General features: G+C 38.9%; 1 protein-coding gene across 2 annotated transcripts in view; it reads right to left on the reverse strand.

Moving 5' to 3' along the window:
* The window catches only part of LOC124612563 (5-phosphohydroxy-L-lysine phospho-lyase-like), a 294,771-nt gene that overhangs the window by 55,161 nt on the left and 214,549 nt on the right, over positions 1-25,061 (reverse strand). For both annotated transcript variants that reach the window (XM_047140842.1, XM_047140852.1), the window contains exons 4-6: positions 21,514-21,656; positions 4,072-4,208; positions 3,914-3,996 (exon numbers count right to left, since the gene is read on the reverse strand). In XM_047140842.1, the coding sequence (XP_046996798.1) occupies positions 3,914-3,996; positions 4,072-4,208; positions 21,514-21,656 (363 nt within the window). The remainder of the gene's footprint in view (positions 1-3,913; positions 3,997-4,071; positions 4,209-21,513; positions 21,657-25,061) is intronic.

A 25,061-nucleotide genomic window follows, 5' to 3' on the forward strand; every position in this document is an offset into this window, starting at 1 on the left:
GTACTTATGATGCTGCTGCCACCACTATTGGGTCACAAACTGCTGAATGCCCCCCACCTGTCCATGAAGCAAACAGCTGACACCTCATGGTCCTAGGTGCAAACCTGCTTCGTGCCACATGGATCTGCCAGCCACTCTCCAGACACTCTCTGCCACCTTCTCCCCAGTCTGTGATCCAGAGATTGACTCTGGTTGAGGCTGTCATCTGCTAAAAGATGCCACTGGCTGCTTCTTTCTGGAAGCAGAGCCGTGGTAAGGCTTTGCTTGGCTGCTGCCACAACAGAAATGGCTGTGTTGGAATTCTGAAAGTAAGCAATCTGCCCTCCAGCAGTATGAATACATTGCCAGGCTGTATGCTATGCGTGCTGCCCTGATACTGCAATAATGTGGGGTGGTGCCAAACAGTACCCAGGAAAAGGACTGCACATATAATTGTTCAATCTAATGGAATAAAAAAGAATTGTTCTATTCACCAATTGTATAGCTCCAGCCAGTTCCCCCTGCCATCATATGAATCCAGAATGCCCCTGGTGGGAGTCAAAAGCCTCCTGACATAGTTGAAGACAGCTCCTGCCACACTTGAAGACAGCTCCTGCCACCTGCTACATTCTTGAGCCACATATGGCATGGCTTGAAGACTGATCAATCAACACTGAAAGAAGGGTTGCTTAATTCTGGTGACAGAAGCAGATGGAGACTGCAATGGTGATTCAACTTGGATAGCAGCAACATACATTACGTAGCAGCTCATATCTTAGATTTTCACTTGGGCGATCCTTACACCTTTGTACTCTTGGTTTTCCAGCATCCTGTTTTTCATTATTCTGGGTTTAGGCTCAGTTTTAGTATTTTGTAAAACCTTGAGTGCTGAACAATTAACACCCATGGTATGCACCCAGTGCAATTTATCAGGACACTTCGCCCCAGGCACCAATATGCACAATGTAGGGTGCTGGATATTCTGACAGAAAGGGCAATATGCCAGCCTGTGCCAAGAATGTGCCTTGCACATGCAAGGGAAACCATGGGTTTCCCCAAAGCTTAGGAGTATGTCAGAACAGCTATAAGGTGTCTCTTTCAAATAGGAATTTTGCAAAATAGAGCAGGTACTGGCAGTAGTTGCAGTACGTGTTTAGGTAATACATTAAAATAACTTGCATAACTCTGAATGTATACTTTAGCAATGTGAATAGTAGAAACTTAGTGTGTTTAACTTAGTATGAAACACTGATATATTTCAGTTGACATATTTCAGTAAAGTGTGTGCCAGGAAAAATGGCAGTCTGGTGGTATGATGAACACTAGGGCAATAGCTTCTTATGGTTTGACAGAAAACCTTAATAACTGGCACAATAGGATGTCCCCTCTTCCACACACTTCAGGATGGAGTATAGATTAGTACTGATACATCTCCTACTATAAGTCCACAGCTGAATTCCTACACCATCCTTGTCAAACTAGACCTGTAAGTACGTAAAAGCCTGTATATATGAATTACTTTTATTTTTTCATGAACTGTAATAACATAAAATGTCCAATTGCCTTGTAGAAGTGAACCACAGGTAAATACTATGACCGCTATTAATACTGCTGCTACAGCTACTGCTGATACCATCACCGTCATCACTATCACCATCACTACCACTACAACAATAACTGTGTGATATCAGCTTGTAACCATATTTGCTATTTCATATTTGCTATTTCAGTGATTTCAAAGTGACCTTATGGTATGACACTACATCTGCTGATATTGCACTTGCTCTTTCACATTATTTAATTGATTTAAGTTCACCCTTTTTATTTATAAAGCTTCTTATGGTTTGACAGAAAACTACATTGTCATCCTCTAAACAGTTCATGTTGTACCAAACATTCAGTCATGAAGGATGATCTTAGACAAGAGAAGCAGTTGCTGTAAACTAAATAAAAATTGCAATTGTTAAACTACTGTAAAGTATTTCTATTTACTTAGGCTAAAATGGTGAAATTGCAGGGAAGTCAACACCAAGAAGGAACCTCCAGTTTTCTCACTTTTAGTAAGCACCTATTACTTCTTCAATACTTACATGATCAAACAGCTGCTGTTTATCATGCATTATTAGTTTAATATCAACCTGATCACAAAGCTATTTATCACAACAGATGCATGAACAATTTTACTAGTCATGCAGACAACAGGAGCCTTCAATTCTCAATTCTAGATAATTAGACAATTTGTAGAAAGATGGACTAATAATACATGTTTACAGTTTCCTTTTGCATTTACAATGACTCACAGTGTTTTGGGAAATAGCTAAAGATCTTCACAACAGAACCCCCTGTCCCACCCCCCTCCCCCATAATCCTAGACGAGTCCACATGAAAATTATTTGTGTCTCTTGTAGAGTTGTGCTAATCCAGTTCAACTGTGATTGATTTTTATCACTGGCAATAAAAATAGCTGGGCACAAGACCTTAAGCTGTTAATCATTAATTGATGCAGTTAACTTTTAGAGTAATGGATTACTTTTTACGTTAATTTTGAAAAATGTTAACACATCCTTTAACTTCTGTTAACTTTCTTTGACTCCATTAATCATGTACCATAGCCACTATTTATGACAAAAATTACATTGTCCTGCCTGCGGAAATTATTTTCTGACAAGTTTGGAACATGTAGGTGCGTGGCTATGCTGGGGTGCACGCTACTGAAGTGAATGTGTAGTGAAATGAGTGTATGAGGTCAAATGTGCATCAAAGATCTACTTGAATTTGAAGGCATAATATGATATAAAATGGGGAAACAAAACAAACTGCATATATTCTAGCAGCGGATGCCTATATGAGGACAATGCTGAAATAATTAAGCTAAGAGTATGAATGAGAGTGGGTGAGTATGGGCCCAGAGAGTTGCATTGAAGTTTGATATTAGATTTGATGTTAGGCTGTCATTAGTTAATACTTTCCTTTGCTAATGATGATTGAAGCAATCACATCAATAAAAATGACAATATCAACGATGACTATATATTCCGGAGGGCACACATCAATGTCTGCAATTCACTTGTTAAAAATAGAGAACTTCCCTACGCTTTTCCTTACACTCTATGAAACTGACATATAAAATGAATCTAAAACCTCCTAACAGCTCAGTCAAGTGTGCCAGACCAGGAACTGGACTCACAACCTAGCCTTCTGTGGCCCATGCTCATACTGACTGAAGTATTCAATTGCGACTCACAATTTACATGGCAACACTAGTCTGCCAGTACTTATCTCCTTATTTCAAAATTTCATAGAGTTTCTCCTGCAATTATTACTATAGTAGCTTGTCTGGAAAAAAGATATCACACAAAGTGTCCTAGCCACAACTGAGGGATTGTTACCAGAATTAAAGAGCACCAAAGATTCCTTCCTTTGGATTTTTTTCATTCTACAGGGGAGTAATCACTGTTATTAAATGTCCCAAAAACATAAACTGTGTGCCAGCCCACAATCATTTTTTTTTTAAAGGAAAGGGTCACAGGACAAGTTTTAGGATTTTAAACATAGCATAATAAATCATAACAGAACTGACAATATTAGAAGCAGCAGAACTTGTTGTAATTATACTTATAACAATTGTTATAACTCATAAAATATATGTGTAATACTAGCCAACAATGAAGACATTTGCATTTATATTGTTAGGTTTTTTGGAACTGAATGAATACTTCATCCCTGTGTCTGCCATTATCCAACTTAATGCATTTCCCCTTCATAATGTACAGTGTTAACATCTTATATAGGAGTTAGGATTTATTTCTTACAGCTATCTATAACTATTCATTATTGCCATGCAAGGTTCAATGCAACATTTCATTTTCAAAATTTATCATTATAGTAACTGTTGTTTTAGTAATTTGAAATATTATTTTGAAGCATGCTGTACCTGTAGATTTTTGCCAGCCATCCTGTTGGTGGTACCACTACACCGTAGACTACAAACACAGGCTCACTTATGAAGCATGCAATCTGGGAGAGAAATTCATTTTAGTAAACTTAAAATTGTGTTTCAGTTTGAGAACCATGTAATAAATTGAAACTCACAGGTCCTGAATTTTGTACAGCTTTGTCTATAACATTCTTAGCATCAATAAAATATTTCTCAGCAGCAGTTGATGCATCATTATAGCTTCCTCTGTATCTATCTGGACATGGAATTACATGTACCCATGGCTTCTTTTCTGAAACACAGAGAACAAAGTATTTCTATCATCCTCACTGAGAACATATTGTACAAAGTAATAAGAAATTAAGGTTTATCAAATACAAAAAAGAGCCATGCAACATAACCATGTAAGTTATTCAAAATACCTATTATAAGAAACTATCAGTTGCTACAATGGTGCTGTTATTACTCCCAGCTGGACGTAAAGTAGGAAGAGGTTTATCACTGATCCCGTGGTCCTATGAAGACACAAATAAAATTCAGTTGGTTCAGAAAGATCACTCAAGGGTCTCAGAAGCCATACTGAGCAAGGAGACTGAAGACAAATTGGAGGAAAAGTAAAGTCACTTTTGCTCAAATAGATATTCTGAATCTCCACATGTAGAAACAGCCACCCAAACACTTCCGTGTGCAATTTTGGATCTGGAGCAGGCATCTGACTGAATTCTAATATTGTGAAGTTCACAGAGGAAAGTGGAGTCATCTAAGCTTCATATGTATTCACCAGGAACCTGCTAGTGAGAGGCAGTAACCACAACTACAGTAACAGATGGAGGATCTCATGTCATCAATAGTGTGATGAAAGTAAGGAACATAAGGAACATAAGTACCACAGTACTTCCTGAAGATCCTGTATTTGCATTGAAGGTAAATACAAACAAAACAATTAAAAGGAATAGCTTTAAGGAAAGATAACTATGGTTGGTAGCTATCTTAAACATTTCTGCTTCACCTGGCATTTCCAGTTCTAAGATTCTGCTGTAAACCAGAAAGCATCAACCAAACATAGGCAAGAATGTATCTTTCATGAACACTGGAAAAAACTGACCTTTTAAGATGGATCATCTGAAATGTGTTCCATGGCAACAGACTTAATCATGACTGATTTTTATACAACTTTATGGAATGTGGATCATGTAACCTTGAATAGTTTCCCTTGAGTTCTTGGTTTTCATGGTGTCAACTGTAAGTTATTTATTTTGCTTTCTAATTTAAAGCAGTATTCATGTAAGTTGACACACAGGCAACAAAAGAAACCACCCATATTCTAAATTATGAAAGGCTAAGGGACTATCCTATCCCCTGCCTTGGATCAGGCTGTAAAGGGTTATGTTTAATCACGTTTTGGAAGGTTATGTAGCATGTACCCAGTGACATAGCAATTCAGCTGCTTGTAGCACTGGAGCCATTACATAATACTACTAGTAAGACCATTAGTAGAAAACTAAAAGTACAAACCTAATGATTCCTAGAGACTGAAAGAGGTGACAAGTGTATATATACCTCATGAATTAAATCACTGTATTCTTTACAAATGACAATGGTTACTTCATGTCTTTCCAAGAATGATATAAAAGAAAAACATACAAACTGAAACACTATCCACAGGAAACATGCAATTGTAAAATTACTTATAAAGTGATTAACTTTTTAGGAGAGTGAGGGATTTAAAGGAGGTGCTGTATTGAACCATTGAGCAGGATAGCTAAGTCACTAATTACAAAGATTAAAGAAATCTGCTATACACAGAAGGAAAGATATGAATGAAAAGGAATGGGTATCAGTAAAATGTATAGACAGGGTGAATGTCTGCAAAGTCAGATTTGTTCGCAGTCAAAATTTGTTCTGTAATGGAAGGGTTCAAAATAATAATAACGTCACTTATATTAACAGATACCATTTTATAGCAACATAATAATTTACTTCATATTCATGATGATGTAGTTTGCTTTGTGTGGCTATTCTGATTTAGGTTTTCCTAAATCATTTCAGGTGAATGCCAGGATGGTTTATTCATTGATATGACAGCTCAACACCTGTCCTATCTTCACAAAAGCTTATTTATATATTCTGTGTGTATGTATATTTTGAGCTATTTATTTTCATTGTATTATGATGAAAAATCCTATATCGTTGTGAGATGATACCTGAGTGAATAACTCGATCAAATCAAACTAAATTCTTCCTTGGAATTACTTTGGCACTGCATTTGTGAAGTGCAGCAGCAAACAAATAGACCTCATCTCTTTGTAGATCAGATATCAGTGACCATGAGGCAGTTGTAGCAACAATGATTACCAAAACACAAAGGGCAACTAAAACAAGACATATATGTCCAGTAACCAGGATAAAGAAGCAACGGTGTCATATCTCAGAGAAGAACTTGAAACTTCCAACTCAGGACATAAGCATATAAAGGAATTATGGTTCAGGTTTAAAAGAATAGTTGACCATGCACTAGATAGATACAAGGAGGGAACAAAAATATGGAAACACCAGAAACACAACATGTTATCATGCATCATGCAGAGCAGAAAAACTGTTGGGGATCAAAACAGTTTCCAGTCATCTCAGAGTGGATGAATACGGGTCCTGTGTGGTTTTAAAGGTAATCTTACACCACTATTCCTGCAAAATGTGGCAAGTTCAGGTAATGATAATGGTGCTAGATAGTGACCATGAACCTTCCCTCCAAAAAAGACCACAAAAGCTCAATAATATTGAGATATGGTGACTGTGGTGGCCAGGGAAGATGCATCAATGTTGCTTCCATTATGTAGTAATTTTAATGGTCATTTACAAGTTCCAGTCGATAATAGGCTAGACTGAGAACTATTGTGATAGTCTACAGTGAATAAATGGAGGTTTGGTCTTGGGAGGGATGTTGGTAAATAACTTTTAAAGTTTCTCTTAAATGTAGTTAAATTCATGCCAGTCATTCTCCATACTGTGTTGATGTTATTTTGACATTCAGAGCATCCACTCAATCTTACAGTATGGAAGTTGAGAGTTACCTGTCAAATATTTGATGTGTAATCATATTAACTATAGCCCATAAGTTCTTGTCACTTATAATAGTTTGCAGATCACAGTCTAATTGTCTGCATTCTCTGTCTACCTGCAGATGGGGACAACTGAAAATGACATGATCAGTGGAACCTCCCTCTTGCATATGTAGATTGATCCCACTCAAACCAGATCTTTAGGATGTGGACCATGACCTGTTAATTGCTGCACTGTGCCATGCATGGGGGAAAAGTTGTGCAGTCTGAGGCTGTTCCTGATGCTCAGCAATAAGCTTTATACCCACCTTCAGTGCCTCTAGTGTCCCAGTCAGACTGCCATTTATCTAACTTCTGGGCTCGTAACCCTCTTTTTCCATAATATGAATTCCTGTAGCCTCATGCACACAATAATATTGTTCATGCACTGATGAATACAGCACTGCCTGGTAATGTAACATGATATCCATAGGAACGTACATCAAGAATCACCAGTAAATCATTGACATGTGTAGTGCTAGCCTCAGAAGGACACTTAGCTTAATTTGTCACTATATTGTTCTGTGGCTCTTCAGTCAAAGGCAATCTGCCCAGACACTGGCAATGAAGCACACAATAATGTTGAAAATACCTTCATGATGTGACAGCACTGCATGGAACAGTAATAACAATTGGCAGTGCCGACATGGGCAGTCATGCATAGTTTTAGCCTCTTTCTAAGTATTGGATTATATATATACTAGAAAGTTCCTTTTCTCATCTAGGAGAATGCAAAAAGTACAGTGTTTAATAGGGATTCCATCAAGACTCAAGGAATGATTTTTGGTGAGAAAAAGTTTTCTCTTCAAACGTTTCTGTGTGATTTTATGAACAGTTACAGTCAGTTTCCTACCCATGTACCACCACTTCATCTGAACAAACACATTATTCATCTTTTCCTTAAGTCTCACCCTGGAGGCCACAGGTACAACTACTATGATGTCATATGTGTATGCAATGAGACCTTCAGCAGTATCTGCTTCATATAACAGACATAATAACAGTTCGGTACTATGATCTCAGATCAACTGACCACTTACGGAGTCCTGAGGAGAGTCCTCAGTAATCTATTTGATTATCTTGCTCTGCCCTGCAATCTGCTGGACACTGCATTCATTGCAGTAATTGACAAAGCTCTCGTACAGACATCTGGGGCCTGACGATCTCGTAGGCATGCAAACATTACATCCCGTCAAAGATTACTGAATGTAAATTGCAGTTGTGTAAAAGAAATTGCCTTTTTCGCATGATGCACATTGAAATTTTTATTTTTGCACCCAGACGCATTTCACCTTTTTTTACAAAAGATGCAGTTACAGTGATGTGTAACGTAAACAGTGAACTGAAAGTGAACTGTAAGATGTCCACCTGGTTGCCAGATGCGAAAAAGCAATTTGCTTAGATGCAATGAATTTGAAGTTACCTGACACCCACTGAAGATGCCTTGTAAAAAAGGCAAAACACGTCTGGGTGCATAAATAAGAATAAAAATTTCGATGTGCAGCATGCAAAAAAGGCCTTTTCTTTGAAACAACTGCAATTTATATACAGCTGCTGTGAAATGGCCATTACAAGAAATGTATTAGTGAACGTGCTTACGATGACAATCACGAGTGCAACTGCATACTTTGGAGTTGGATTTTCTACACTCTGAATGTCTGTATTAACTGCCTGGTCAATAGAGTTCACTTTCCTGAACCATATTGGCTTTGGTTGAACCCAAGGGCTCCATGTGCACCAGCAATGGGTAATAAAGCAGACACTTATGAACTTAAACCAAGACATTTAATAAGAAAATCATGAATTACCTTTCTGGTGGTGCCAGGTCTTTCTATCCTTTCCCTTTTTAATCACAGGCCCAGCTCTTTTCCAAAGTTGTGGAATCCTACCGATTCATAATGCCTTGTTTAATAAAGCTGTCAAAGAAGGCACAATCAGTGGATATATACCCTCATGACCTGGTACCTTTCCAGTTTTCAGCTTGGAAAGTGCGATAGTAATTTCTTTTTGAGTAATAGGTAATACCAACATCTGATTGTCATATTCATTATTTAGTTTGCTTCCTAGCTGTAAGTGTCTTTCAGAATCTGTACCCCCCCCCTCCCCTCGTGGTAGTATGGTAGTGGATGTGACTTCCCACAACAATTGTCTAGCTCCACAAATAGCATTACATGGCCTTAGAATACATGGATGTTATATTTCTCTGAGTTGACAGCAAAAATGGTCTCAACAATGATTCGTTTCCCTTTGTTTCTTTATTGTTTCCTGTTCAGTGGCACTCAGTCCAGTGTTAGATACAACTATGTTTGAAAATGTATCAACAGTCACTTACTGACAGTGAACTACCACAGATTTTAACAGGATCTGCAGATTCTCAAATTGAAACAAACAATGTAGTAAATGAACCAGAAGAGGAATGTGTTGTGCGTGAGGATGTGGACAATGATAGAGTACCTACAGATGCTGAAGATGAACTATGGGCACCTGAAACTGATGACGACGCAGCTTGCAAGGTTAGTGACAAGTATATTACAAGCACTGGAAAAATTTATAGCTCCAAACCTCCTCACATTAGAAGACAAGCAGCACAAAACATAGAGACAGAAAGAGAAGGCGTAAGAGATGAAGTTAAAGTAGGAACAATAAAAGTTTTTGTCTCCAGAAATTGTCAACATCATAATAAAGCATACAAATGATGAGGAATTGAGGTAGAAAATACCCAAGACAGACAGACTTGAATTCATAGCATATACAGGGCTACTTATTATTATGGCGAAGGAAAATGACAGTAAGTCATCTGTTACAGAGTTATGGTCCTACACTTTAGGAAGGTTTGTTTGTACTGCTGCCATGAGCTGAACCAGATTCCAGCAGCTTACTAAAATAGCAAGAGTTGATGAACAAGAGCCACAAAGCGATCACAGGTAACATGATGAGTATTCTGCAACGCGAGAAGTTTTTGATAAAATTCACACTTTATTGATGAAATGTTGTTATTGTTCTGTGGCATGTGTCCCTTCTAGGTCTTCATGAAGGAAAAAACCTGGTAAATATGGTATACTTATTTGCATGCTCACAGATGCTAAAACAAGATATGTTATCAGTATGGAGCCTTACGCTGGGAAAAGAAATGATGGTACACAACAATCTAATTCCACTGCAGCTATGATTAAACATTTGGTGGTTCTTATACATAAATCAGGGTGAAATGTCACCACAGACAATATTACACTTCAACAGATTTGGCCGAAGATCTATGGAGATCATTAAAAGCTAATAGGAAACATATACCTCAAGAACTGAAAGATATCTCAAGATGAGAATTACATTCTAGTAAATTTGCTTTCAGTGGTACTAGTACCAGAAATATTCCATTCACAATTGTTTCTTATATACCCTGTGAAAAACACAAAAGAAATATGCTGTTTCTATCATCTTAACATTATGACACTGCAATTGGTTCACCTATTGACACTAAGAAGAAAACAGTTATAAATTTACATAATAATGAGACTAAAGGTGGCGTTGACATGATAGATCAAATGGTGAGGAAATATTCAACTAAGAGGGCTACAAGAAGGTGGCCTTTGTCCATTTTGTATACTCTTGTGGACATAGCAGTGGTAAATAGTTATTCACTATTTTTGTTGAGCTTCCCAGACTGGAATAAGAAAAGACCTAATAAGCAATGACTTTTTCTTCAAGTACTGGGACTACAGCTCACAAAACTATACATTGAAGAAAGGGCTACAAATATTGCAATACTGCCAAAGCCTGTAGTTTCAATATGGAGTGCATTCTCGGATGGAAAATCAAGCAGAACTTTGGTGCAAAGGAAGCTCACAGAGGCAAAGGTAGATGCTATTTGTGTGTTAGAAAGAGCCATTCAAAAGCAGAAAAGTACAACAAAACAACAATAATCTGTAACAATTGTAAGAGATACACATGTGGTAAACACAGCAAAAGAACTGTTGTATGTTCCAAATGTGAAGTAGATCCTGAAGAAAGTGGTGAATAATTTTTCTCACAAAACAGTGTTACATACCTAAGCTATTTTTGTACATTACCTCAAGTTTTTGTAATATTTTTTAAGTATAGTGATGTGTACTTCAATAGTACTATAATGACTTTTGCTACTAATTTTGCTCAAGATAATTAGATTTAGTAAACTTAAATGAAGAAATAAGTGACAGATATAAAATGCATTTTTGAAAACAGTTTTAAAAGAAGTATTCAGGTTCTGGATCCTGATTATGCATCAATAGAGCTTTCAAAAGTACATTATTACATTATTAATGGAATTCAAGAACAATTAATGAATTTTTTCTATTTTTAAATGCTTTTTATGGTGGGCACGAAGTACCCCCCCTCCCCTCCCCCTTGGTAATACACATTACTGAAAATGGCTTGGTATTGTGATGGTTAAGAGAACCATTCAGAAGAACCAGTGTGGAAGGAAGTGGGACTCCAAAGTACTCAGGAATGATGAGTTCGCTAAGGATGTGGATACTGCTATACGGAATATCTAAGCAGGCATTTGGTTAAAGAGGAGTGGACACCTCTGAAAAGGGCAATCACAGATGTTGGTCAGTCAGGTAGAGGAACAAGGAAGGTTACTCCGAAGAAATCTTGGGTAACGAAAGAAATATTTCAATTGCTCAATGAAAGAAGGAAGTACACAATTATACAGGGAAAGACAGGTATAAAGCAATATAAAATAAGTAGGCAGTGTAGGGAAGCTAATGAGATATGGCTGCAGGAAAAATGTGAAGAAATAGAAAAAGAAATGATGATTTGGAAGTCCAAACAAGGCAGAAGGGACAGATAACATTTCATCAGAATTTCTAAAATCATTGGGGGAAGTGACAACAAATGACTATTCAAGCTGGTGCAAAGAATCTATGAGACTCGTAACCTTTCATCAGACTTTCAGAATAATATTGTCCTCACAATTATGAAGACAGCAAGGACAGATAAGTGCACAAACTATCACACAATCAGCTTAAAATTTCACACATCCAAACTGCTGACAAGAGTAATTTCAAGAGGAACAGAAAAGAAAATTGATGATCTGATAGGTGACAATCAGTTTAGGAAAGGTAAAGGCACCAGAGAGGCAGTTCTGACTTTGCAATCGATAGTGGAAGCAAGACTGATGAAAAATCAAGATACACTCGTAGGATTTGTTGATCTAGAAAAAATGTCTGACAATGTGAAATGATGCAAGACGTTCAAAATTATGAGAAAAATAGGAGTAAGTTACAGGGGAAGATGGGTGATACACAATATGTACAAGAACAAAGAGGGAAAAATAAGACTGAAAGACCAAAAATGAAGTTCTCAGAGTAAAACATTTGTAAGACAGGGATGCAGTGTTTTGGCCATATTGTTCCATATATTCATCAAAAAAACATTGACAGAAATAAAAAATGGTTCAAGAGTGGGATTAAAATTAAGGGTGAAAGGATATCAGTTTAAGAGTTGCTGAATACATTGCTGTCCTCAGTGAAATTGAAGACAAATTACAGGATCTGCTGAATAGAATCAGCAGTCTATTCAGTACAGAATACGGATTCAGAGTAAACCAGAAAAAGACAAAAGTAATGAGAAGTAGCAGAAATGAGAATAGTGAGGAACTTAACATCAAAGTTAATGGTCATTAAGTAGATGAAGTTAATGAATTCCAGTACCTTGGAAGCAAAATAACCCATGATGGACAAAGAAAGGAGGACATAAAAAGCAGACTCGTGCAGGCAAAGAGGGCATTTATTGTCAAGAGAAGTCTACTGGTATCAAACATAAGCCTTAATTTGAGGAAGAAATTTCTGAGAATGCATGTGGGGAGCTTGGCATTCTATGGTAGAGAATCATGGACAAAGGGAAAACCAGAACAGAAGAGAATGTTGGAAATCAGGTGGACAATAAGGTAAGGAATGAGGAGTTTCTCTACAGAATTAATGAAGATGGGAACACACAGGAAACACTGGCAAGAAGAAGGGTCAGGGTGATAGGACATGTGTTAAGGCATCAGGGAATAATCTCCATGGTACTAGAATGAAGTGTAGAGGGTAAAAACTGTAGGAGAAGACAGAGATTGCATTACGTGCAGTAAATAATTGAGAATGTACGCTGCAAGTACTACTCGAAAATGAAGGATTGGCACAGGAGAGGAATTCATGGTGGGCTGCACCAAACCAGGGAAAAGAGAGAGGAAAGAGTGAGAGAGAAGAGAGAGAGGAAGAGAGAGGGAGAGAGAGACAGACAGAGAGAGAGAGAGAGAGAGAGAGAGAGAGAGAGAGAGAGAGAGAGAGAGAATAATAGGAATTCTCTTGGGGTCTGGTTTGGAATCTCAGCTGTATCTTTTCTTCAGATTCCATCTTATGCTTTGGCACAGGTTAAGCTCACATACACCAATCAAAAAACATTTTGCATCACCTCGGTCCCCAGAACTGAAGATAGACATTGACTGTGGATATTATATCACAGACACAGTCCTTTTGACTGTTCAGAGATGTCACTAAACCCACCCAAAGATGTAAACAACCATGCATGAGCAGTACCTATTAGATGGAGGGGGGTCCCACAGCTGATCAGTTCCAGTCATTCCACCAGGAAGGAGGCACATGGCTCATGTTATCTGTAGTTCAACCATGCCTAGACAGTCAATACCATGTTCGATCATGTCCGCATTGTTATTTTGTGCCAGGAAGGGCTCTCAACAAGGGAAATCAGAGAGATTAGAGCCCACACAGAGGCATACCGACAATCCTTCTTTCCACGAACAATACGAGACTGGAATAGAAGGGAGAACCGATAGAGGTACTCAAGGTACCCTCCGCCACACACCGTCAGGTGTCTTGCGGAGTATGGATGTAGATGTAGATGTAGATGAAGTGTCCAGAAATCATGGAGTGAACCAAAGCGATGTTGTTCAGGCATGGAAGAGATACAGAGAGACAGGAACTGTCGATGACATGCCTTGCTCAGGCTGCCCAAGGGCTACTACTGCAGTGGATGACTGTTACCTATGGATTATGGCTCAGAGGTACCTTGACAGTAATGCTACCATGTCGCTGGTGGTCATGGAAGGTGCTGTAATGGTTGTATGATACATGAATGCCATCCTCCAACTGATAGTGCAACCATATCAGCAGCAATTTGGTGAGGCATTCACTTTCATAGACGACAATTCACGACCCAATCATGCACATATTGTGAATGACTTCCTTCAGGATAATGACACTGCTTGACTAGTGTGGCCAGCATGTTTTCCAGACATGAATCCTATCAAACGCTCCTGGGACAGATTGAATAGGGTGTTTATGGATGATGTGACCCACCAACCATTCTGAGGGATCTATGCTGAATTGCTATTGAGGAGTGGGACAGTCTTGACCAACAGTGCTTTGATGAACTTGTGGATAGTATGCCACAATGAATACTGGCATGCATCAATGCAAGAGGACGTGCTACTGGGTATTAGAGGTAGTGGTGTGTACAGGAATTTGGACCACTACCTCTGAAGGTTTCACTGTATGGTGGTACAACACACAATGTGTGGTTTTCATGAGAAATAAAAAGGGCAGAAATGATGTTTGTGTTGATTTCTATTCCAATTTTCTGTACAGATTCTGGATCTCTTGGAATCGAGGTGATGCAAATCTTTTTTTGATGTATGTATATCTTCGAAATGTTCTTTGTTCCCCACTTCCTTGGGCATATTGCACACAATTAGCAGTTGCCTCTTCTTTTTCAGTGGTTCATATTTAATGCTAAGTATCCCATAGCTTTCTCTTTATGTTTTTTGCAGCCACAATCATCTGCTTCCACTACGACAATGCTATTGGCTGTTCAGGTTAGTTTGATCCTAATTTTGTCTATCCTTGGGTTTGTTGCATCAATAAGCTTCTTCTTGACATTCTTGTTCTTGGTGGATCTAATAAAGATTGTGTTGATTTTCTTTCCAACTGATCTCTGTATTTTAGCTGTTGTACTTAGCTTTGGTTTCTGTGAAGCTGCAGCAGCAGCATATGAAGGAATAGCCATAGTCACTTTTCTGTCAGCTTGGAGTTTTCTTGCTGTAAAAGCTCAGCACAGGCTTTCAGTGCCCACATATCTGATTTAAGGATTTCTTAATGTAATCTTTCATTCTCCTTTCACAGCTCTTGTACCTAGCCAAGCATCCTGAAATAAAACATAGTCAATTTGGTCACTTTCTCGATCAGTTTGTTTGTTGCAACAGCAGGAACTTTCTTCACCTCTTGAAGAAAATTAACAATGCCACAGGCAATTCAATTCTGTCACTATATTCAATAGTTGGTAAAACTGCTTTGTTCTGTCATTCATTGGCGGGCGTGATGAGGCACTAGCACACACTTGATGTGACAGGGCATTGTCTACTGGCTTAATTTATTGCTACAGAGAAGCACACTGTTTTGTCTGCTTGCTTCTAGAATTTTATCTGTAAGAGGCTGTCAGCTGATGCCCCCACAGTTGGGCATGGCTGTGGCCAGCAAGGAAGACAACTGACAGCTCCTGATGCAGAGTGGTGTCCCAGCTGCAGCTGGTGGTGCTGACACATGCTATGGCTGACACAATGCAGCTGCTGATGTTGTAGAATGGCCACTTCTCGATGTATGTGGTGAAGGAACAGTCTTCAAAACTTAATTGTATTCTTTAAATAGTTTATGAAGTCTACAGATCTAACCAGTAATGTCCTGCACATTTATGCATATAGGACTTCAAATACTGACTGTCAGTTACAGCTTATGCGTGACAAAAATGACATCTAAATCAGGAGCTGTTTCATGCAATGACAGTTGCAGTGGCCATCTTGCCAATCTGACATGTGCTGAAATATTTCCAACTCAAGGAAACTAGTCAAGAGGATGTGACAACATGACCCAAAGATGAAGATCTTGCAGTGCTCCAGACAGAGGACCACTGACATGATCCATAGATAGAAGAATTCTGTAATTGCTTCCAATGAGAACTTCAGAAACAGTGGGGTGCTGTTTCTCCAGGAAAGTCAGCCAAGCCATCAGCTGTGTTGCATGCAGTGTGGGGTAGTGTTTAGTATCACTGGCTGGCATGCTGTGGGTCACCTGTTCAAATCTGATCACCAGCAAATATTTTTTTTTCTATTATTTATCATTTCTACAAGATTTTTCAAGTTTCTTATGTTTGTGTATTGTGGAACATACTCTGTTTGTGTAAACAGCAACACACACTGTCCACAAGGCAGTTCTGTTCTGTCTGTATGTTGGTGTCCATAATAAATCTGCTTTCAGTGTTGAGTATTGTATTTCATTGATGACCCTGCTTTTGGGTCTGGACTTGATTTTTCAGGGGTGCTTGATTTTCGGGGGTGCTACACAAAAAGATAAAACAGTGCACTGAAAATATCCTCAGAGAATACTTATGTGGTTTCTGGCCAAATGGAGGTACTTCTGACAAGTTATTTGTTATCAAACATGTAATACAATTTTTTTACATCAGTGAACATATCAAAAAATTATTAAAATTGTTGAATAATGTACACAGCATATACAACAATGTCAATAGCACATTGCACAGAATCATGCTCCTGCCCACTCGCCTCAGCGTAACCACTCAGCAGTGATGCAGTGTGTGTCATGTCATTGAGCTTTGTGACAGTTTTAGGGAGGATGGGGGGAGGGGGGGAGGAGTGTACATCAGCTGACATTATTACACATATAACAGCTTAATTACTCACAATCATTCACCATATCAGAACTACTGATATGTCTGTACAGGCACAGGTAACAGCTAGTATGTTACAAAGCACTAAAATAGTATGGTATCTGTGACAGACTGAGAAGGTTAGCATTAACAGAGAAGAACACAATGGTGAAAGTAAAGGTGAATATAAAAGTGACCAAGAGCTTTCATTTTACAGATGGAGTGATACAGAGTGATGGTTTCTCTGCAGCCCAGTTCAATTTAGTTCTGCATACTCCTTTTCAAGAAACAGACAAGAGAAGTACAGTAATGATAAAATCCAGTCATATATGTGTATATACAAATGATACTGGAATTATGGCAAGTGAAATCAAAACTTTTAGAGAAATGTACAAAGTAATGAAAGGAGGAGCAAAAATTGGACTTTCTGTAACAAAAACGAGACAAAATATGTGATAATGTCCCATTTGAAGGCTAAGAGACACCACATGACCTGAATACCTCTAATAAATCTTTTAAAGGTGTCAGTTGCTTCCATTATCTTGGTGTCCATTTAACCAGTGGTATTAATCAGAGACAATGTGTTACAAAAGAATACAAGCAGAATATAGGGCATGTTATGTGGACGTACAAATATTTAAAAATTATCTAATACAAGAACAACGTGGTTAAGAGTATGCCATTCCTCTGTATGGCCAGTTGCTACTGCATATAAATAAAAAAATGTGGATGATAACAGAAGCAGATATAAACAATCTGGGGGCATTAAAGAATCCTACACCAAATTGATGGGGCTATGAGAGGAACAGAGGGTTGGAGAATAAGATACAAACACGAAATACAACAGATTATACAAGGGAAAGCTATAGAACAATTTATTAAATCTCAGAGAATACACTGGCTAGGACGTGTGGGGGGGATGGCAGATGACTGAATGCCCAAAAGAATAATTAGAGGAAGATTTTATTCCAGCAGTATGAAGGGCTGACTACGAGCAAGGTGGCTGAACATTGTGTTGACTGACCTTACCTAGATGGAGATCTGAGGATAGAAAAAGGAGATAGAGAACACAGTTGCATAGCGACAGATTGCTGAGGAGGACAAGCCTCATCAAGGGCTGTAATATCAAAGAAGATGAAGAAATAAATTCTGAAGAGAAGTCCATTCACTAAGGAGTATGTGTGAATGTTTCTTGATGGACACTGCTGATGTAAATCTCTCAGGCATTACAAGCCAGGTGGTAGTGTAAAAATATTACGATGTTATGATGGGTGTCATATTCATCATAGTCTGATGAACTGTAAAAATACTGCAGATACCCTCCCCTCATTCTCCTATTTATATGCAATGGAGTACTGCCATTTCCCCTTAGATGTGGGCATTGGGGTTCTTATGTGACCAGAAGTCAGGGAGAAGGAGGAAGAGAGAGAAAGATGGTTGGGATCGGGGCCAGAGGATGTGTTTAAATCTCTGGGTGGATTAGATTAGATTAGATTAGATTAATACTTGTTCCATAGATCATGAATACGACACTTTGTAATGATGTGGAACGTGTCAGGTTAATAAAAGATGTCTGTACAAGATATAACATTACACAAAATATTGCATGACACTAATGTTTAAGTTGTTTTTTTTCCCTCCCTTAATTTATATCTAAAAATTCAGCCAATGAGTAGAAGGAGTTGTCATCTAGAAATTCTTTTAATTTATTTTTAAATGTTGGTTGGCCATCTGTCAGGCTTTTGATGCTGTTTGGTAGGTGACCAAAGACTTTTGTGGCAGCATAATTTACCCCTTTCTGTGCCAAAGTTAGATTTAACCCTGCATAGTGAAGATCATCCTTTCTCCTGGTGTTATAGCTATGCACACTGCTATTACTTTTGAACTGGGTTGGATTATTAACAACAAGTTTCATAAGCGAATATATATACTTTGAGGTTACTCTGAGGATTCCTAGATCCTTAAATAGATGTCTGCAGGATGACCGTGGGTGGGCTCCAGCAATTATTCTGATTACATGTTTTTGAGCAATGAATACATTTCTACTCAACGATGAATTACCCCAGAATATGATGCCATATGAAAGCAGTGAATGAAAGTAGGCATAGTAAGCTAATTTACTGAGATTCTTATCACCAAAATTTGCAATAACCCTAATAGCATACGTAGCTGAACTCAGACGTTTCAGCAGACCATCAATGTGTTCCTTCCAGTTTAACCTCTCATCAATGGACACACCTAAAAATTTTGAAAATTCTACCTTAGCTACAGACTTCTGTTCAAAGTCTATATTTATTACTGGAGTTGTGCCATTTACTGTACGGAACTGTATATACTGTGTTTTATCAAAATTGTGTGCTGCCCACTGCTGGTGCATGATTGCTAACATGGGAATCCATGTGCAACTGAGTTGACAGCACTCATCTCAACTGACAAGACTTTCATGGATTCCTCTATCAATTCTTTTATTATGCTCTCCCAAAAACAATTGGTTCAACACAGCTGGGTGTTCTCAGAACCAAACATATGTTCTTCATTTAGGATGTGCTGTGTCCCTGCTAATTTTTCTCTGTGTCCCAGATGTAGACACCTAATGAACCCTCACAAAGCTTCAAAATACAGTGCTGCATTTGCCATATGTATTGGCAATCATATTCGCATAAGATATTCTATACATATCTTTGGCAAGCCAAGACTATTTTATATCTTTGGTGGTGGTAAGAACAAGTGCTTGGGTATTTGAAGTGTGACCTCCTTAATGTTTTCCATGCAGGGATTTGCCATTCCAGGGACCAGTGGAAATCCCTTGGCTACTCCATCTATTTATTCATGAAACTCCCCAATGCAGCTGAACTATGGTATGACGGGTGCATGTAGAAAGGGTTTTCTATTAGTGACTAAGTGGTTCTCCAGAAATCCCAAGGAGACATGAAGAGCACCTTCATGAAGAGTTTTTTTTACATCAAAGATCATTTCTCCACTCCACCTGTTAAGTACTGTTACAAATCTGGCAAAGTTCCTGAAATGGTTATCACAGTGTCCAACAAGGGGTTTCACAAGTTTAGTTAAGTATGTGGCCATTCCATATGGTGGTGAGCTAATAGTGTTGCCTACTGGCCAAAGAGGCAGTTCTTCTTTATGGATTCTGGGATGTAAATACATGTTTGGCACTCCTTCACCTCTTTTGGTAGATCTGAGCTATTTAGCAGAGCTATTTGTTTTCCTAGTCATTGTCATTACATAGCCTTCTTGAGACTGTAGGTCAGGTCCTGTAACAGAGAGAGCTTACAGTAGTTGCTGGAATGCATTAGTGTCATTGTATTCCCTTTGTCTGCAAGCAGAATCATTGTGTCAACATCTTACTCTACTGACTGTAAGGTCAAACGTTCCACTGATATCATATTTGGTTTCACAAGTCTGAATGTGGCTATGACCCTACAGGTTTCCTGCTTAATTTCCTCAACTTTTTCTGTCAGCAAGCAACAAATTGTTCCTTCCAAAACACTAATAATGTCCCATACCAGTATGGTTCTTGGGATAACTTCAAAGTTCATCCATTTTGAGAGGGCTGAAGTTGTAGCCGAATCCAGTTCTTTCTCTATCAGATGTGTTCCAGCATTACTGGTCTCATTGTGCTTCACCTGAGCTCCTGACAAATATGCTGATTCCTTTTGCACATGTGAAACATTTTTCACTTTTTTCTGTTTTGCTGTTGGTGTATGAGGTGCATTTCATGCACTACGAGGTTATGTACTGGTAATGTGCTAATAGGTGGCATGTGAGTATGAATAATGTATTCTTATCCAGCTATCTGTCTCTGTGTGAAGCAAATGTTTTCCCTTACTATGGTCATGCCCACCTTCCATCATATCCAATTGGTGTTCCTTGGTTTCACTGGGTGCCACAGTTTTGCAAAATGTGTTAAGATGACCTCATCTCAACACTGTTGAAGGAAGACCAGGGTGTTGAAGGATTTCTTTCCTGCTGTATTCTCTCTACAGTTGTTCAGAGCTGCAGAACATCTCCCAAAGTGATGGCACGTGTATGAAGGTAGATGCAGATTGGTGTGTGGAATCAAAACTTTGTAGCTATGTGCTGAGAGTGCATCAAACAGTGGACAGCACATGAAATGGGTGCCTATACAGTAATTCAAATGCAGCCTCATTCATATGCAACTCCTTTTGGATCTGGATCAATCATGTGATGTTACTGTATGGTCAGCAGTCACTTAAACTTGTACAACTAGATTATGATTTACGTAGATGATTAAAACCCAAGCAGTAGTGGCAAACAAGGAAGGAGTATGAAACTTACTGGTACTATGTACAAGACTTAGACTTGAGCTGCAGACCTTTGCCGCTCATGGGCAAGTGAACTGCCAGCTGAGTTATCCGAGTGTGACTCATGACCCACCCTCACAGTGGTGGACACCATCCCATCTCCTTCATTCTGGATTCAAGGAAGGAATCATCTTATTATATTTTAAAGGGTTGTGCTCATGGTGAAGAAGACTGTCACAGAAACTGTCTACATGATCTATAAAATGTTTTCAGACTGATGGCGGTGTTTTTGAACAAGAGTCACAAAAAGAAACAAACACTGAAAACTGTTGGCAACAATCTATTACTTTGAATTAGCTTTACATCATTTACTACTGAGCACACAGCACAGTACAATTAATGAATTACAGAACTAGAATATGTTGAAAAACCTACACTTTTCTAATTAAATGCAAATTGTGATGAAATGAACTAACTTATACTAAAGCACAGCAAATATTGCCTGAAGAAGTAATACCTGTATGAAGGTTCTTGAAAGCCTTTGGACTGATTTCAAGAAGTGAATTAACAGCACCGTGGAAAGATCCATCAATGACAACAACATCTCTTCTCTTTGTATACATTTTTGCAAGCTGGAGAGCCAAATCATTGGCTTCTGCACTAAACAAACAAAATTAATTGAAATTATCTAATGAGCACACAATGACAACACAGAATTCAGTATGTTAAATAATATGTACCTGATATATTAGAGTGCATTTAAAGCTATGTTGTACAGTGATACAGTAAAATTCATAAAAATTATGAAATTAAATGGAATCAATATGACTGGTAAATTGACATTAATGATAAAGGTGAGGTTTACATTTGAACTGTGGTCAAAACAGAAAATTTCTTACATATAAGAAACCACAAATTAAACTACTAAAAAAATATGAAAAATGGCACCCAAGAGCTTATGCAGCATGCAAGAGAATCCACACAGCTCCAACAACAGAAAGATGGATTTTCATCACAAAGCATACATGTACGCCCTACTTCCCTTCTTTTCGCTTGAAGTGTTAAGCAGTTGTGTGGATAAGTGCAAAAGCCCAGATCTGGAAATTATGAACTTTTCTTAAAGAAATTGGAGTCATCACTGAACAAAGTAAATAAAATGAAGTGTGATTTGATAATCTGTTGCGACTTCAACTTTGATTTTCTCACAAAAAATAGAAACAGAGTTGCCCTTTCGAACCTTGCAACATCCTACAGTTTAAAGGCAGAAGGTTTTTGGTCAGTTTCTACTCAGCACTTCAGAAAAAATTTTCAATGTAGGCCTTAGTGACCATCTTGCTCAAATACTAAGGTTGAATGTAAAAGGTAGTACTGTTAACAAGATGTCTTTAAGAACCACATGTAGAAGCTATAGTCAGGATAATATAAATTACTTAACTTAATAAAAAAAGAAAAATGGTCACAGGTTTACAAAAATAATGATCAAAATGAAAAATTCAACATCTGATTTGATACATTAACCTGTGGTGAGTTTTCACAGTCTAGGTGATATGACAGTGAATTATTACCAACTGCACTGTGCTCTGTACACATCATTTTATTTCCACTTAGAACAATAAATTTAATATGAAAGCACAGAGTGTACTAACTATGAGTCCAGAAGAGTGCGTATACATCGTCTGTCAGTGATATTGTTTAGAGTCCCCACAGAGTCCCCCCATGGAGTGTAGAGCACAGGTGGAGGGACTACCATTGTGATGAATAGCTGCTGTCACTTATGTGAGATTGTAATCCTTGAGGTGTCACAGAGGGGTGGGAGGGGGGGGGGGTGGAGAGGGGCATTGAAATCAGCTGAAAACTGAGGTGGCACTTCGCCATCCCCTGTTGTTGGCTTGTGTGGGTAACACTGGACATTCATGTTCCACTGATGTGGGATGTAACAATGAAAGTGGTGTGGTATCAGTGGAGAGATCTTTCAGGGCTCACGGTGGCTTCAGACAGTTGATTGCCACCATTTTTTGTTCACCGTTGACCTTGGTTTGGAAGGTGTTGTCACTGTGGCTGATGAATCGGTATGGGCTCTTGTAGGGGGGTGTGAGTGCTGGTCGGACTGTGTTGTCATGCAGCATGACAAATTGCGTCATGGCCAGAGCCTTGTGCATGAAGGTAGGTAGTGCTTTATGAGCCTATGGCAATGGGATTGTGATGCACTGAATTCTTCTCTGTGCCATCTGTAGTAGTTCTGGTAATCGTTGTGGGCTGTTGCCCATCAGTAGTCACAGTGTCTCTCCATAATGCAATTTGGCCAGGAACACCTGTAGATCCTCTTTTGTGGCAGTTCACACCCCTAGCAAGACCCAAGGGAGTGCTTCTACTCATTCACTGCTGTGACACATGAGCACTGCTTTCACTGTTCTGTGCCACCTCTTGACAAGACCATTACTCTATGGGTGGTATATGCTGTCATATGCCAGCAGTGAATGCTGCACACGCTGCATAATGCTTCAAACAGCAAGGTCTCAAACCATCATCCTTGGTCCATTGTTATTGTGAATGGACACCTGAACTGGGCAATCCATCTATGCAGCTATGGCTACCACTGTTATGTTGGTCATTGGTGTCATCTTAGTCCATCGATGTTGGTCATTGGTGTCACCTTAGTACATCATGTCACACGATCACATATGCAGAGGTTGTATTTTTGTCCTAATGATACATGAAAAAATCATCCCCTTGGAACTGTGAAGTAGCCTAGCAGTGGTTGCGTGTGATGGCTGACTTTGCTTTATTGATGGATAACGCAAGTGCAGCCGGCCAGAGTGGCCGTGTGGTTCTAGGCTCTGCAGTCTGGAGCCGAGCGACCGCTACGCTCGCAGGTTCGAATCCTGCTTCAGGCATGGATGTGTGTGATGTCCTTAGGTTAGTTAGGTTTAATTAGTTCTAAGTTCTAGGTGACTGATGACCTCAGAAGTTAAGTCGCGTAGTGCTCAGAGCCATTTGCAAGTGCATGTCTATACTTTGCAGTCACTTTTAATGTTTGGCCATACAAGCTTAATTGTGGACCATATTCCCAGTTGGAAAAGATTGTGTAATGACCAAAAAGTGACTTTGCAAAAGGACACTGGGACCAGTGGCTGTTGTTTTCCAAGTGAAGAATCAAAGAGTAGAACTGCATCTGTGTCTGATAGCTGACAATGTTCAATCTTGAAACTGGTTGCTGGGTCAGAAGTACGTGCCAAAATCAATGGATCTGACATCAGTCCCCATGCCATTTTGAGACAGTCCAGTTGAAGCGATATGGTATTGATCCATGAAAGGTAGTCCACCACTATTTTATCCGCTCCATTAAGTAGCAGACATCCATAGTAAATACAAATTGTCTCAGAATAACTCATGTTGATGGATGTTGATCAGTTTATGGTCTGTATAAATCACAACTGCTCCCCCGTCAATATCTTCACTGAAGCAGTGGACAGCCTCATAGATTACTAAAAGTTCTTGGTCAAATGCAAAATACTGTGTTTGGGCTTTCAAGAGCCTTCTGGAGAAAAACCAGAATGGTTGCACTTGCTCATCAATGATTAGTCGGAGTACCATCCTTATTGCTACCTCGCTGGCATTGTTATTAGTTGTAAGAAGCATGCCTGGTACCAGGTGGGCTAAAGCCACTGCTGAAACCAAGCTACCAATTGAATGTGTGAAAGCCACTTGAAAATCGTCAGTCCATGTGGGCCGGCAATGTTCATGGATGTTTGGTCATTTTAACGCATCAGTGAGGGTAGCCTGGATGTCTGTTGCATTTGGGATGTTTGTCTGGTAAAATTTAAGATCCTGAGACATTACTGGAGGTCATGGAACAATTGTGATCAGGGGAGATTTCATACAAGTGCCAGCTGGTCATCCATTGTACATATTCCTGAAGCAGAGATGGTGTATCCTAGAAATGTGACTTCTTTCTGGAAAAGCTGAAATTTGTCCTTGTTAATTTCAATGCCCGCTTCATCTAAGGCACAAGAACTTGCTTGAGGTGTCTGTCAAGTGCTCCATTGTCTTTAGAGAACACTAATA

Source organism: Schistocerca americana, chromosome 1 (assembly GCF_021461395.2).
Source record: "Schistocerca americana isolate TAMUIC-IGC-003095 chromosome 1, iqSchAmer2.1, whole genome shotgun sequence".
In the NCBI taxonomy this organism is placed as follows: domain Eukaryota; kingdom Metazoa; phylum Arthropoda; class Insecta; order Orthoptera; family Acrididae; genus Schistocerca; species Schistocerca americana.